The sequence below is a fragment of the Megalops cyprinoides genome, chromosome 22, assembly GCF_013368585.1.
Source record: "Megalops cyprinoides isolate fMegCyp1 chromosome 22, fMegCyp1.pri, whole genome shotgun sequence".
In the NCBI taxonomy this organism is placed as follows: domain Eukaryota; kingdom Metazoa; phylum Chordata; class Actinopteri; order Elopiformes; family Megalopidae; genus Megalops; species Megalops cyprinoides.
The window spans coordinates 1,282,251-1,298,509 of NC_050604.1; the positions used below are offsets into that span (position 1 = coordinate 1,282,251).

General features: G+C 41.8%; 2 protein-coding genes across 2 annotated transcripts in view; both read right to left on the reverse strand.

The window, feature by feature from the left end:
* The window catches only part of si:dkey-21a6.5 (laminin subunit alpha-5), a 37,851-nt gene continuing 21,592 nt past the window's right edge, over positions 1–16,259 (reverse strand). Inside the window, exons 5-9 of the mRNA XM_036517237.1 lie at positions 8,217–8,280; positions 5,385–5,473; positions 1,696–1,808; positions 1,220–1,376; positions 1–881 (exon numbers count right to left, since the gene is read on the reverse strand). Of these exons, the coding sequence (XP_036373130.1) occupies positions 724–881; positions 1,220–1,376; positions 1,696–1,808; positions 5,385–5,473; positions 8,217–8,280 (581 nt within the window). The 3' untranslated portion in view covers positions 1–723. The remainder of the gene's footprint in view (positions 882–1,219; positions 1,377–1,695; positions 1,809–5,384; positions 5,474–8,216; positions 8,281–16,259) is intronic.
* LOC118769863 (small nuclear ribonucleoprotein Sm D1-like) lies at positions 9,225–9,551 on the reverse strand. The gene has a single exon (XM_036517242.1). It carries the CDS (start codon positions 9,549–9,551, stop codon positions 9,225–9,227), a length of 327 nt encoding a protein of 108 aa, XP_036373135.1.

Here is a 16,259-nt window from a genome sequence, read left to right on the forward strand (position 1 = left end):
TGGGGTGACTGCTCTCGCCCCTTCACTACAATGGGTAAAGTATATTAAACATATAAAGACAAATCACATACTGTCTCAGGACCAGAAATACCACTCACTTGAAGGTAACAGAAGTACTGTCAATGAACACTGCATATTTATCTGCATACAGGATTGTAAAAAAATAACCTCAGCACAACTTGTCTTGGATGTCATTTCAAATAAAGAAGTAGAAAGAATTAAGACAGAAGAGCATCTTAGTATTGCTGCGCCATGCCCTTGCATTAGACGAGAGTCACGCTTACAAGGGAATGGGAAATGTAAAAAGAAAAAGTCAGAAAAAAAAATCTCAGGGAAAAAGTATATTTTTGTTTGGCAAGACCACAATTCTTGGAACAAATGCACCACAGGGAATGTCTGGCATCCACTGAAAAGCAGCAAATGATCATACTACTTTGATTTCAGGGCTCAGTTACTGAATTCATTCTTTGGGGATAGTTATGCGTATGTGTTTGCTGAGTTGCTGTGATCCTGCTGCAGAAAGAAGCCATTCCTCCACAGCATCCCTGGCAGGTGAGAAAATAAATAGCAGACAGGCAAAAATACAAAGTATGGCACTTCTGTCCTGTGGGCTCTCTGCTAGTGAGGAAGGCAGTCAGTTCAATGCTCCAGAGTGGGAGCTGCTCTCACACAATGGCTAAGGAGGGACCCAGTGTGTGTGGGAGGTACATGCAGGGACAGCAATCACCAGCCAGCGTAAACAGGCTCTGTGTCACATGGCACACCGTAAAAGCCTCCTGGCTGCCGCTGCTTGTGCAGTAATGGTGCCCGTGACAGAGACAGCTCCCCATCCACATCCCGCCTGCGTCTCAACACCAGCAGCACGATGAAGAGGATGGCCACTGCAGGGAGGAAGACTCAGTAAACCAAAGAGAATTTGTGCCATACTCACATCACATCTCTCTTACTATTCTTAGATTATACTGACACCATACTCACCACATATACACCATACATATGCGATTCTTAGATTATGCTCACACCATACAATCCCTATACTATACTCATTCCACACTCATGATACATATACCATATGTATGCCAACTTTAGATTGTACTAACTCAGAGTGTTAACAACAAAAAGGATAAAACAAGGGAGATAGAGAAATAAAGTGGCTCCCATTAAAAAAACAGTGTAGGGCACCCTTTAGTTATAAACATGTCCCCCCAGGAATACATACTCCCTCCCCCAATGACTAGCAGAGCGATGGTGACAGGTGCAAGCTCGCATGTTTCTCCTGCTTTCCGGAAAAATGTCTCCATGCAGTATCCAGGGGCAGTGCTACCCTCTGGGCAGAAAGCATCGAGGGGACACTGGATGGGGTTCACATCTGGGCTCTGGAACACAGGAGGACTTCATTTAGACTTAGCTGGCTCTGCATTCACAAGCACTGCACATTGTATAGGAAATCACTCTGCACATTGTATATCTTAGTCTGAGATACTCTGCATTCACAATGCTGCAACCTGTAGAGGAAACCACTGTCTTGGACTGAGCTAATCTTCATCCAAACCACACTCCATAAACTCAGCAAAAAACAGAGGAACTGCCACAGTCCACAGGAGAGAACAGGACATGGAGAGGACAGAGGAAAAGAAGTACAGAGAAGAAATTATCAGAAAATGTGATCAGTGAAAGGACAAACAGTGTACTCACAGGGCAGTAGTGGTTCTCGGGGCAGATGTCACAGGTTTCCTGCCCCCAGCGAATCTGGAAGAATCCACTGCTACAGATCTGACACATACTCTGATGTGCAGCCTTGTGCATTCCTGTCCACACAAGAGAATCAATTCTGTGCTCACAGAGCTCCCTTCAATGACTAGCTCTGTGAATCAAGTAAAGCATTTTCCAGATCCTGAGAAACCTGGCAATCCCAACACCCACTGATTCGTTTACGTTAGACTTCCATTAACCATTCTGAAGGAAAAGGCATGAAACATTCTTCTTATGTCAGCAGTAGTTTGACGCAAGGGTTTTTGTATTGCCTGGATATGCAGATTATTTATGCTTTGTGGGTCCACAGGAACCCCATATAACTCCCCCACAATCTGAAAAACACTCAGTAACACAGTCATCACAGAGGAGAAGGAAACTCACTGAACGAATGAGATTTGTGTACTGATGCATTCAGTGCTTTGGGCCATTTACATTCAATGACTCTACTAGTTCTGATACACAGCCTAGACAGCAGCCTAGCCCAATGCAACAATCCCTCCACTTGCTTGTCATTTTTGTTTTTCCATTTTTCTACAGACTGATGTGGTGGTAGATCAAAGCATTTGTGGTTGCCTGTCTATTAAGCCAAACAAATCTTTTAAAATAGTGAACCAGTACATACAGCACTCATTATTATATTGCAACCATTTACATTTACAGAACAGCACTCAGTGTTAGGGATGCCTCAAAGTCCCTGTGTGGAATAAGAGACAAAGTATTTACAGTTAATGTCTATCATTATTACAAAGCAACGCTGACCAACAGGTCACGAAAATTGTGCAGGAATACAGAAGATAATGACTCTACCAGCTGACAACAGCATTGTGCATTTTGTCAAAGGGCCTGTGATAGATTTAATAAATTTATGCTCACAGACAGAAATATATTAAGGTGACTGTTAAGATGCAAAATAGCACAACTAGTGCCATTTCACAGACTTTCCAAATGAGCATTTTTAATCATTATTACTAAGCTTTCCCTGGCTGGAAATAAAATGATGAAAATAGCTGTAAAAAGAAAAATTAGCGTAATGTGATTGATTGTTTTTATACACTCACAACAAACACAGAAGTAGCACCAGTCAGACCTCCCAGTACAATCCAGCAGAGGTGAACCCACTGACTCTGGGGATCTCCTCATGGGCCTTCTTTTGAACTCCAACAGCTAACGGAGCCTCAGTGGTAGTTGTTCAGTTTAGCTTATTTTTATTCAAAATCGATGCCACGGTGATGATCAAAACCCCGGCTTCACAGAACTAACGCCAAACAGGTGACTCCTAAAATGCAGTCTTGTGAGTCCCAGTGATATGAACTGCAAACAAATGATTTACAGTCGTGATGGGCCCCAAACAAACAACTGTATACCGGTGTCCCAAATAAAACAGTGTTAAACAAACAACCTAAATTGTATCAGCTCCCAACAAATGCTGTACTGTTCTCCCCATCCAGGCTGTGACAAAACTAAGTACCAATGTATTACCATGCCAATGTTGTATTGAAACTTGTCTCTACAGTTTTCTCTCCTCCTTCCCGTTAGCAATTCACCCTTTTATGCATACCTGGAAGGGAGGCTGCCTCAAGCTGTGTAATGACACTGCAGCATGTGCTAAATAAAAGCCAAAAGTGTGTCTGAGAAGTGTGTGTGTGTGTGTGTCTGTGTGTCTGTGTGTGTGTGATCCTAACAGAACGTCCTGTTAATATTCAAGTACTGATGTTCAAAATTACTTGTGGAAGTCATTGTGAAATTCATTGAATGTTACGGCCATAGCCTAACTGAAACATTCAATGTACACCATGCCAATTTAGTGGAATTGCCATGCATTTGTAAAATACGTTGGTATCATGCTGTCTGGTGATACTTTATTCAACACTAATGAAACGATAAATTGCTTACATATGAAAAATGATGCCAGATAGAATCTCGTTAGGACAAAAAATTTCAACCCAGACTCTCAACCAAGATTAATAAGCAGATAAATAGATGGAAAAAATAATTTTGTTTTGCATTTGGAAACACTCAGCACTCAAACTTTGAAAGTCATCCTTTATGACATAATGTACCTCACCACCTTATCACCATCTCAGGTGCAGATGCCATCAAAAAATGCCTGTAAGATTTCAAGGTTAATTTTAGTAACATGAGCACATTTGTGTCTGATAGCATGACCTATATGCTTAATGCATATAATGCTCATCCTCTGACTGTTGCTGCCAACACAGCCCTGCACATTTCACATGGCTGCAAAATTCAAAACTGAAATTCAATGCATGTAAGTGTCAGATCTAAACATGGCTGTCATTTGTGCTTAATTGTTGGTAATTAATTCATCAACTTAGATGTTTGACCAGTGGCTCTGACTGCCTGAATACAGCATTACTATAATTTGACCGTATTGACCTTGGTGTCAGAGGACTGAAGTATACGCAAGAAAAAAAGCAGAGACACATTATTGGCTCTGGTGATGACTCCCACTATCAGACTGTGATACTTACGGTCTAATATTACTTCTGCTCTTAGCCTAACCTTCTTGCATGCACACTTTAAGTCGCTCTAGATAAGAGTATCTGCTAAATGACATATATATATATATATATATATATATATATACAGTATAAACATAATTAGCTCATTTGCTTTCCAATCTGCTACTTAGGTTTTCAACTAACTAGCTTGCTAGCTTTAAGATTGTAACATAAAATGTTTTACATCCCTGTCCTGAAATGCACAGAATCACCATTTATAAACAGAATACCCTCAAAAAATTGTGTATTGCACAGCTATAGTATGGCCACACAGTGGTCATAGTATAGCATGTCCACAACATTAAAGACAACTAATAATTCCCTACAACCTCATAGCCTTATAGGAGAAAATGTATGACACACATATTAAGAATTATTATATTAAGAATTTATTCAATAGTGATATCAAAGAATTTGTTTTAGCCTGTATTATTGTGTGTGTCATGTACCATGTATGTGCCATATATGAGGATTACATAAAGCACTTACCACACATAGCTTCCCTGCCATTTCATGCATGTGCCATATGCACTATGGTTGCCACCCTGTGTGGGCCAGCATATTTAATGCGACACATATTATGAAACTACATCCAAGATTTGAAGGCTGTATGAGAAACATAAGAATAAAGAACTAGTGTATATTTGCCATGCACAATATGGCTTACAATCAAAGACTACAACTCAGTCAATCATCACTTCTTATGTAAAGAATGTCATAACTGAGTCTCTATGTCGCATCTGAGGATTAAGTGAAGAATAATACAAATGCCTATTTGCACACTAACATAAATGCACAAAAGTAAATATGGTCACCAAATCATGTGATCTTGCCTGATTAAAACGAAGTCATATACTGAACCTGTGGTAAAACATCAGGGTTCTACAGTGATTAAGTGAGGAGAAACAATCTGGGGTAATGTTCTGCGTGTAGCATTGTGTATTTCTCAAACACTGCAATTCACAGAGCCAACAACCAAATGATGTAGCAACTATAACACATTCTTATACATGTGACTAAAACCTCAGGGTAAACCATATTTCCATTGGACTTACTGCCATACTCTGCTATACTACTCCAATTAGACTAGCTAAGAATGGTGGTTACCTGGGCGACAAAGTGTGCACTCCTTGGCTGCTGTCTGCAGGGATTCTGTTCCCACAGGACAGATGTGACATTGAGAACAGCTGGTAGAGCTGAGAGATGGGGAGGAGAGAGGCGTTTAACCTGAGGCAGCCCACAGTGACAACCACAATAAAACAAACCTCAGACAGCCTATAGTATCAACTACAATAAATCAAACCTCAGGCCCTGTTCACATCTGGCATTAACATGCATCTTGGGTGATCTGATCACAAGTGGACAGCTCTAAGTATGTCTTTTCACACCTGGCATTAAAATGTGTCTCCACATGCGTCTCGAGTGACCACTTGTGATCAGATCTCACTTCCCCGCTCTATATGCAAATAAACACGTACATCATTTCCGCTTGCAAATGTAAGTTTACACATCATTTAAAGGTCTGTTTGAACGAATCTTGTTATGACTGTCACTACGAAATAATGCATGTTGTATCTGTAAATGAAAACCTAGTTGACTAGCAAGCTAGATTCCATTCATCACTGAATCACTCATCACTCATTGCCCATTATTTTTTGACAGGAGGAAGTGTTTCTGACAAGAGATGTCCGAGAGAAATTTGGTGATCATTGATCGTAGTTTTGGAACATTAAGTCACGTTAAGCGTTTTAGAATGTCCCCTTGATATTCATGATATCGTGAATCTTGACTCCCACAATAGTCTACTAACATTTATTTGTAGAACTACAACACTTCACGTATTATTCATAATACCATTTTCCATGTAATATATTGCATTACACCTTTAGGACTTGAAAGCATTTGATGTAGCTTGCGAACTCCAGTTGTTGTTGCTTGTTGTGGCACTTTACAACCCTTTCGCGCGTAATTTATTTTCTATGAGGCGCTGTTGTGGACAAAATTTGTGCAAAAAATGCGTGAGGGAACGAACCCTTTTTACATGAGAGAGGTCCGGTTAGCCCACGAGAGCAACTGAAATCCTGCGAGAGGGATTGAAGCCCACTAGTGGCAGGTCCAATGGTCAGCGCGCGTGAATGAAAGTTGCTTGCGAGAGAGAATGTAGCGCGTGTGTTAGGCAACGTTAACGTTACATGGTTCGTTGTGTTTTCATTAGCGTTATTAAGCTTAGTAGTAGCATAGTTTTCAGTTAGCATTTGCTATATTTTTAATGTTATATCTCTGTTTTCTCAAAGCTAAAATTAGCTAGAATTTTTCCAATCTTGTGTTCTAATCGCACCGGATTTTAGCATACGCGCTAAACAGCTAATCACACCGGTGTGAACGCCATTGGTGCGCGAATGAGTACGTACTCCCACTTAAGCAGAAGAGGTCCTTCAATGTGGCCCAGAAGACATTCGCGTTCACGCTGCTAAAAGAATGTGGCCATATGCGGCCCAGTATGAAGGTAAATATGTTGCAAAATGCGAAAGCTTGTAGACTTGATTTTTAGAACTTGTAGAATACGATGTGAAAAAAAATCTGAACTCGTATGTTTAAATTTTCACTTACAGAAAAAATGTGAACTTGTATGTTGAAATTCACAAATGTGTAGATTGATATTTAGCCTACATAAATACAATGACAGCTGCAAATTTGGAATCCAACATTTACTCGTACTTATTTTTATTTATTTATTTTTTTTGTAGAGTCCATTTTCCAGTACGACCACAACTCGCTGATTACAACCACTCGAATCGGTCCCTACAACTTCAAATCTGTGCGCCTTGACTTTTGCAAGACTTCTTGCAGTGAGCGATGTTGCAAAACCAATTTGCACTTGTAGCTCCGGAAGTGAGAGAGCAGAGCGGGGAGCAGGGGGCAGGGGGTGAACCAATCAGAAATCAGAAGACAAATCGCTCTTTTCATGACTCTTTTGCTCTCCTGTCCTCTACGGAAGCGCATTGCATTCACAAAAGGGAAAAAAATTTGACACCTTATCTCATAATTATGAGAAAAGATCTCGTAATATGTGAAAAGTTAAGATACCTTAGTTATCAATTGTCGCTAACCTAGGCTACAGGATAAGACAGTGGGCAATGACGGCGCTATCGCATTTAATCTGCTTTTATTTCCTTCTCGGTATGAGACACTGGGAAATATTAATGTTACTTATTGTGGATGGCATTAATATTAGTATGTCAACACTGTGAAGCATCTCAAGTCCAGACATTCTAAAACGCTTAACGTGGCTTAATCACCATGTGATCACCAAATTTGTCATCTCACATGTCATAAATACTATCTGCAAGAAGTGTTGCAAAAGTCAAGGCGCACAGATTTCAACATACAAGTTCACATTTTTTTCTGTAAGTGAAAATTTAAACATAGAAGTTCAGATATTTGTTCTACAAGTTCTCACATCGCATTCTGCAAGTTCTCAAAATCAAGTCTACAAGTTCTTGCATTTTGCAACATATTTACCTTCATAGCCCAGACCACCTCCGAATGTGGTCTGAGTGATCGGATCTCAATGCGTCCTCAATGCATCTTGGGTGCGTTCACACCTGTACTTAGAGCTGTCCACTTGTGATCGGATCACCCAAGATGCATGTTAATGCCAGGTGTGAACAGGGCCTCAGACAGCCCACAGTAACAATTACAATAAAACCATAAATATCCCACAGTAAAAACTACAGATCCACTAAAACAAGTCCACTGCTCAAGCAGTCATGAGAACAGTCATACTAGTTTAAACAAAGGGACAGCAGCCTGTGAAGGGTGCAAGGCCAAAAAGACCTACTGCAAAGGAGGGTGGAAGAAGGAGATGAATGTAATCTCTAGCACTCTCCACTCACCAAACACTGTGTATACTGGACGCACTGCCTGCCTCTGACTTACTTGCAGAATGTTCCCTGGGGACATGGATCACAAGAGGTGGCATTGTACCCTGATGTGTAGAAACCTGTCAAAACAAACCAGTGATGATTAGTATTCAAAATGTTTACTTACAAAAATGATTAGACCCACAATCTGGACACAATCAAAGCCACTAACACATCAGGGAAAGCAATATTCAAACAAAAACAAATATGTTTAGCCATAATCAATGAAAATTAACTTCTTCTCGTCAGTCCTTAAAATCTAGCAGGGAAAAGTGTGTGGCCTAACATTTCACATTCACCAGCATGTTCACTCACAGGATAGGAGCCCAAGCAGCCATATTAAAACAGTATCATACAAAATAAAACCATGATCCAAATATCATTAAAAAAGCTTTCAAATCTCCTGTTCCTTTCTACACATTTGTACTGAAACTTCATTTTGCTTATTTGCCTAAATACACCTGTTTACTGCACAAAAAGTTAACATTTTTGGTCTGAGATCACAAGGCATTTTTACCACTGTCATAAAAACAGATGTTGCCAGTTTTATGTTTTGCTGAGGCAAGCAACCTGCACCTTTGCACTTTTCCCATGTACTAATGCACTATTTGCAGCCATGACAGCCCTGACACCCACAGACTGTGCACACCTGGCAGCAGACACAGTGCCTGCTACCATGGTAATGAGGAACCTCTTATATCAGAGATGCATTCTATTGTGATTGAATAGTTTGCTTCATGATATAGTAGTATTTGACTTGCAATACTTGACTGTGAATCACAGTCACACTTTGATAACTTCAGTTATCTACCTGGCTTTTTAAATAACAATCAGAGATGCCCCTGAGATATTTTGATTGGGATATGTATGATTTGACTACTCCCTTTTTTCTTCTTTTTTTTGATTTGGAATATCATTTATTAAAAAATGAAAAACAAAAACAAACAGTTCCATTTCCAAGTTTCTTAGAGTAAGCAAAAGTCTGAGAGGGAAGGCTTGCAGAGCAATGGAAGAGAGGAGAAATTTATTGCCTTGGTCCCCCTCTGCCTCGTCCCCTGCCCCGACCTTGGCCTCTTCCACGACCAGCAACAGCCTCCCTCTTCTTGGACTTGACTTTGGGCTCAATGTCCACCAGCAGCATGTCCAGGGGAAGACTGTCTGGCAGGATGAAGTAGCGGATGCTGTTGCCACAGGTACTCAGGCTCTCCAGCTGAACTGGCTCCCTGTTCTTCAGTGTCATCTTCACAGCTTTGAGGTGGGTGTTCATACATACATCTACAACTGTGATGGTGCCGTGGACCTGGGTGCCATTTTTCAGTTTGATAGTGACTGTCTCATGGCTCAGTTTCATCAGCGTTTCACAGCAACAGTAGAAAAATTGACTCTCTTTAATTTGAAATATTTATGTCTCAAGATCTGTTGTACTGCCAATTATTTATATGACCCCCTGTAGCAAAGGGCGAGAGCAGTCACCCCACCCGGCCTTGAACCTGGGTCTACGGGGTACCAAACATGCGACTTTGACCGCGACGCCAAAGAGCCAGGCTCGTTGGTATGGCAGTCAGAGCGCATACTCAACCGTAGTGACGGCACTCTGTCAAACTGCCCTCCCGTTCGGGAAGCGCGCCCATGCGCTTCACGCACCATGGCGTCCCTCACGCATTCTCCTGCTGTACTTCTCCCATCCTAGGGTGCCCCACTCACCAGTGCTTCACCCATCTCTGGGGTCCCTGACACATTGGGGTCAACCGAACCTGGGGGTCCCTCATACAGCTCACACACCAGACACGCCTCCGATGGCCTCGTGGCAAGCCATCCCACTGCTGACACCATTTGTAGCAAAGGGCGAGAGCAGTCACCCCACCCGGCCTTGAACCCGGGTCTACGGGGTACCAACCATGCGACTTTGACCGCGACACCAAAGAGCCAGGCTCGTTGGTATGGCAGTCAGAGCGCATACTCAACCGTAGTGACGGCACTCCGTCACACCCCCCCCATTTAAATGAGCTACAAATCCTGAAAGATGGAATAATCTGAGTGGGTGTACAGCTGCTATAAAAATGAAACTTTTTTTAATTTCCATTTCTTTCAAGTGCATGCAGTTATGTGTATGCAGGCATTCCCATGTTGTGCACATACAGAATGCAGGTCACCCATAGCCTGACAGATGGCAGGTCACATGTTTCTCTACGCATTCAGTAGCAATGCCACACTTGATGAAATTTACATGTTCTTTTGGGAAGTCGATTGCAGCTGCTGTCATATGATGCAATGCTGACAAACATTCTTTTTCCACAGCAGTGATGGGACGCATCATGCTCCCTATGTTCCAGACAAAAAAAACAACAACAAAAAAAAAACAATATAGCTACAAAGCGACGTTAGCTGGACAGCTGTGGCCATGTGGCTTGGCCCATAAAGTGATTTTTCACAACAGAGGTGGACAGCATGGCATTTCATCTCAAATCTCAATCTAACCCCACCAAATCAGAAGGCAATACCATTATTTGTGAATAATCATACAGCCTCTGGTATTGTTTCAACAAGGGGCAGACAGTCAACTCATCAAGAAGGCTATGAGCGTGTGTTCATGTGACACAATCTGTCTTGCATCAAAGGAACTCTCTTTGATCGTTCTGCACTTCCCATTGAACAGCTGTGTGAGGTTAGCCAGTTGGCTAGATAACTGCATAGAAACAGTTCACATACACTAACCATTTACAATAATGTCTGACAAATTAGTTACGAAATAACTAATTAAGTTAAATTAGCTAATTAAATACTAGAATTTTTAAGCATGTGCTGGCAAATCGTGACTAGATAGTATACTTCTGCCACTGTATTAGTCATCTAGCTACCGTTAGCTCTCTTTCCAGAATGCAGAATGAATGTGAACAGATGAAGGACAATGCCATTTTACAAACAGTGGCACTATGGTTACTAGTAATCTATAGGTTTTAATAGGAACATACACTCAGTGGTCACTTTATTAGGTACACCTGTACACCTGCTCGCTGATGCAAATATCTAATCAGCCAATCATCTGGCACCAACTCAATGCATAAAATCATGATTTAAGTGACTTAGACCATGGGATGATTGTTGGTGCCAGATGGCATGGTTTGAGTATCTCAGAAACTGCTGATCTCCTGGGATTTTCACGCACAACAGTCTCTAGAGTGTATAGAGAATAGTGCGAAAAACAAAAAACATCCAGCAAGCGGCAGTTAACGCCTTGTTAATGACAGAGGTCAGAGGAGAATGGCCAGACTGGTCCAAGCTGACAGGAAGGCGACAGTAACCCAAATGACCACGCGTTACAACAGTGCTATGCAGAAAAGCATTTCTAAACATACAACATGTCGAACATTGAGGTGGATGGGCTGAACTATTGGCTGAACACAAACATCATCATTGTAAATACATGCTGTATCTATAATTTCCGAATCTGGCGCAGACACATTTAGGAATACTGTAGTAGCAAGCGTACAGCCACCGAGTCCATTGTCATTGCGTCTAATTGTGCTCTGCTCTATCAGGGCACATTAGAAAACTTACTAAGGGTTGCTAACAGTACACAGAACTCCATTCTCCATTATTAATGCTGTGACAATACCCTCAAAAGAAAACCCTGAAAATGGAATATACAACTCATTCCTCTATAAACCATGCTGTAGCCCAATACATTGGCATCATTTCATACTAGTCTGCTGCATGCCTATATGCCTGCATGCCTCAGGATTCAGAGCTGGACACTCAACAGAAACTGCACTCCTGGCCGTGACAGAGGCTCTCCACACTGCTAGAGCCTCCGGCTTGTCATCTGTCCTCATCCTCCTCGACCTCTCTGCTGCTTTCGACACAGTCAACCACCAGACACTATTATCAAAGCTGTCTGAGATGGGCATCTCTGGAACTGCCCTCTCCTGGTTCACGTCCTACCTGACTGGTAGATCCTCCCAGATCCACTGGAAAGGCTCCACCTCTGCACCCACCCCCCTCACTACAGGAGTTCCACAGGGTTCAGTACTGGGACCCCTACTCTTCTCAATTTATATTAACTCTCTTGGCTCAGTTATCAAATCGCATGGCTTCTCCTATCACTGCTATGCTGACGACATCCAACTCTTTTTCTCTTTCCCTCCCTCTACCCCCCAGGTCAACGAAAGAATCTCTGCATGCCTGGCTGACATCTCCAAATGGATGACATCCCACCACCTGAAGCTGAACCTCAGTAAAACGGAACTCCTCTTCATCCCAGCCGGCCCTTCCCCCCTGCATGACCTCTCCATCACCGTCGATGGCACCACAATACCATCCTCTCAGTCAGCAAAGAGCTTGGGCATCACCCTCGACAGTAACCTGGACTTCAAGGAGTACATTGCTCGCACGTCACGGGCCTGCCGATTCCTCCTCCACAACATCAGGAGGATTCGTCCGTTCCTGACAACATACGCGACGCAGCTCCTTATCCAGGCCACAGTTCTCCCTCGACTGGACTACTGCAACGCTCTCCTTGCAGGCCTCCCAGCATGCACCACCCAGCCTCTCCAGCTCATCCAGAATGCAGCTGCCCGACTGATCTTCAACCTTCCCAAATTCTCCCATGTTACTCCCTTGCTTAAATCCCTCCACTGGCATCCTGTCGCTGCCAGGATCAGATTCAAGACCCTGACCCTCGCCTTCTCTGCAGTCAACAAGACAGTCCCTGCCTACCTCCAAGAACTCATCCAGCCCTACACACCAGCCCGACCCCTGCGCTCAGCAGCAACTGGACGCCTCGCTCCTTGCATGGTCAAGGCAGGAGGTGCTCGTTCTGCCAGACATCGGCGTTTCACCTACATCGCTCCCCAGTGGTGGAACGAACTCCTGGTCTCGCTACGGACAGCTTCTTCACCCCAGTCCTTCAGACGGGGCCTGAAGACGCACCTCTTCAGACTCTACCTGGACTGACCCAGCACACAATTGCTGCCCCCCCACGCCCATCAGTGCTGTCGTAAATTGCTGTGCTTTTTAAATTGTGCTTTTAATTTGTCTCTTGTTGCCGCCTTTACCCTGACGCTCATTGCTCCGTTTGAAGTTGTCGAAGTCTGCCGTTTGAAAGTGTATCATATTAGTTGCCCTATAGGCTGTAATCGTACAAATCTAATAGTACTGTGTCCTCAAACAGACGCTGCTCTCAGCTGAGAACTGTCTCATTGTGGAACTGTACACATCCTGTCCCCGTACTGTTGCTATACTTGCTGTATGCACTTTTGTAAGTCGCTTTGGATAAAAGCGTCTGCTAAATAAATACATGTAAATGTAAATGTATATGGGGAACTGTGAACAGCATTTATCTGGAATATTATATGACACTTACTTTAATCTAATGGGATGAGTACAGGGTTATGAAATCATTTTTTCATTTTCACCATCTTTAGGATTGTAAAGAGGAAAAAGTGTATTATGGCTATACAAAGATAATGTGTCCCCTGTCCCCACAACGCACATTTAAAACCATTTAAACCCGCCATTTCTTAATTAAAGAGTATCCAAAACTGCATCAAGTCTAGGGTCTAGCAAGGGTCTCTGCCTCAACTACATGACCTGGCAACCTATTCCATGTATTGATAACTCTTTGTGTAAAATAATATTTCCTTATATCAGTACGGAACTTACTCTTAACTAGTTTCCATTTATGTCCTCTTGTTTTACAGACTGAACTCACCCTAAAGAATCTATTATAGTTAACCTTATTGATTCCTTTTATAAATTTAAATACCTCAATTAAATCACCCCTAAGCCTCCTCTTGCTTAGTCTAAATAGGTTAAGTAAATCTTTTCTCATAGCTTTTATATTTCATGCCAGGAACTAATTTAGTTGCCCGTCTTTGAACCTTTTCTAGAGCTTCGATATCTTTTTTATAGTGCGGTGCCCAGAACTGCACACAGTATTCCAGGTGCGGTCTGACTAAGGCATTGTATAATTTCAATGTAACCTCTTTAGATATATACTCAATACTTTTGGCTATATATCCCAGCATCCTGTTGGCCTTTTTTACTGCTACAGAACACTGCCTAGATCCTGTTAAGCTTGGATCAACCATTACTCCCAAATCCTTTTCAAATTGAGCACATTCTAGTTTTTTCCACCCATGAAGTAGTCTTGTCTAAAGTTCTTATTTCCCACATGCAAGACTTTACATTTATCTAAATTGAATGTCATCTGCCAGGTATCTGCCCACTTTTGGATGCTGTTTAGGTCTTCCTGTATTACCTTAGTTGATTCTATACTGTTGGCTAGACCCCCTAGTTTTGTGTCATCTGCAAATTTTACTATTTTACTACTAACCTCTGCATCAAGATCATTTGTGTATATAAGAAATAGCAAAGGCCCCAACACCGATCCCCGTGGGACTCCACTTCGTACAGGACCCTGCTCTGATACAATTCCTCCCACAGTTACAGTCTGCTTTCTATTAGACAACCTACTTCGAACCCACTCGGTGATAGCTCCTGTAATTCCTGCAGATGTCATTTTTAATATGAGTCTCTCGTGTGGAACTTTGTCAAATGCCTTTTGAAAGTCCAAATAGATAATATCATAAGCTTGGTTTGAGTCCAGACATGCTGTAGCTTCCTCAAAGAAGTCCAGGAGGTTTGTTAAGCATGACCTCCCTCTGCGAACACCGTGTTGGCTATCATTTAGAACACCATTTCGTTCCAGGAATAATTCCAAATTATACGTAATGATGGATTCCAGTATTTTGCATGCGATACAAGTTAAGCTGACAGGCCTATAATTTCCTGGTTCAGTCCGGTCTCCTTTCTTGTAGATAGGTACTACACTGCCATGTTTCCAGTCATCTGGTATTTCTCCAGTTTTAAGGGATTGCTTAAAAATAACTGTCAGAGGCTTGTAAACCACCTCTGCTAGTTCTCTGAGAACTCTTGGATATATTCCATCAGGGCCTGCTGCCTTATTTGTTTTACGTTTTTGAAGTTTATCTAGTACTTCTGCATCATTTAAATCAATTTCCTCTATAAGTCTCTGAGAAGTGACTGCACCTGAAGGCATATGCAAAAACACTTCACTAGTGAAATTCTCCACAAAGTAACTGTTTAGTGTATCAGCAATAGCTTTGTTATCGTAAACCATAACCCCATCCTTATTTTTTATACCTCTTATTTCATCCTTAGCTATCCTTTTTTGACCATAATATTGAAAACAAAACGTTTAGAGTTGCTCTTTGCATCTAGTGCAATCTGTCTTTCAAAACACCTTTTAGCTTCCCTTATTTTTTTCTTAACTTGAGCTTGCATATTACTGTATTCAATCTTATTACTATCTGAGCTCTGCAACTTGTATTTTCTAAATAATTTCCTTTTTTGTTTCAAACTGTTCCGTAGCGACTTATTCATCCACTGTGGATGCTTCTTTTTCAGCTTTCTTTTTCTCACTTGCGGAATGAATTTACGCTGTACATCCAGAATAATCGTTTTAAATATGCACCACATTTCTTTGACAGGTTTACCACCTAGAAGAGGTACCCAGTTTATATTCCTTGTATAATCACGCATCTTAATAAAGTCAGCTTGCCTAAAGTTGAATACTCTAGCACTGGAGAATGCAGACTTAACTTGCCAAAAAACTTCAAATGTAATTGAACTATGGTCACTTGTACCGAGTGGTTCCCTTACCTCAATACTGCTGATTCTATCAGGATTATTACACAGAACCAGATCTAGGATTGTGTTCTCTCTCGTGGGTTGAGTAACAGACTGTATCAAAAAACAGTCATTTACAACTTCCAAAAACTCTTCCTCACATTTACCTTGACCTGACACAATTAAGTGAAGGGTAATTGAAGTCCCCCATTACTATTGTCTCACCCTCCTGACATGCTAGTTTAATGTTATCAAAGAGCATACAACTGATATTGCTGTCTGAGGCTAGTGGCCTATAGCATACTCCAACATTCAGACCTTTTTCATTTTCCCCCAATATCTTAATCCATATGTCTTCACTAACACCAAGGGGCTCCATTCCTGGTATTTCCTGAGTATTAAGATTATC

What these genes read in the sequence shown, in the direction of transcription:
- LOC118769863 (XM_036517242.1), bottom strand. Translation starts at nt 9,551, where the DNA reads ATGAAACTGAGCCATGAGACAGTCACTATCAAACTGAAAAATGGCACC.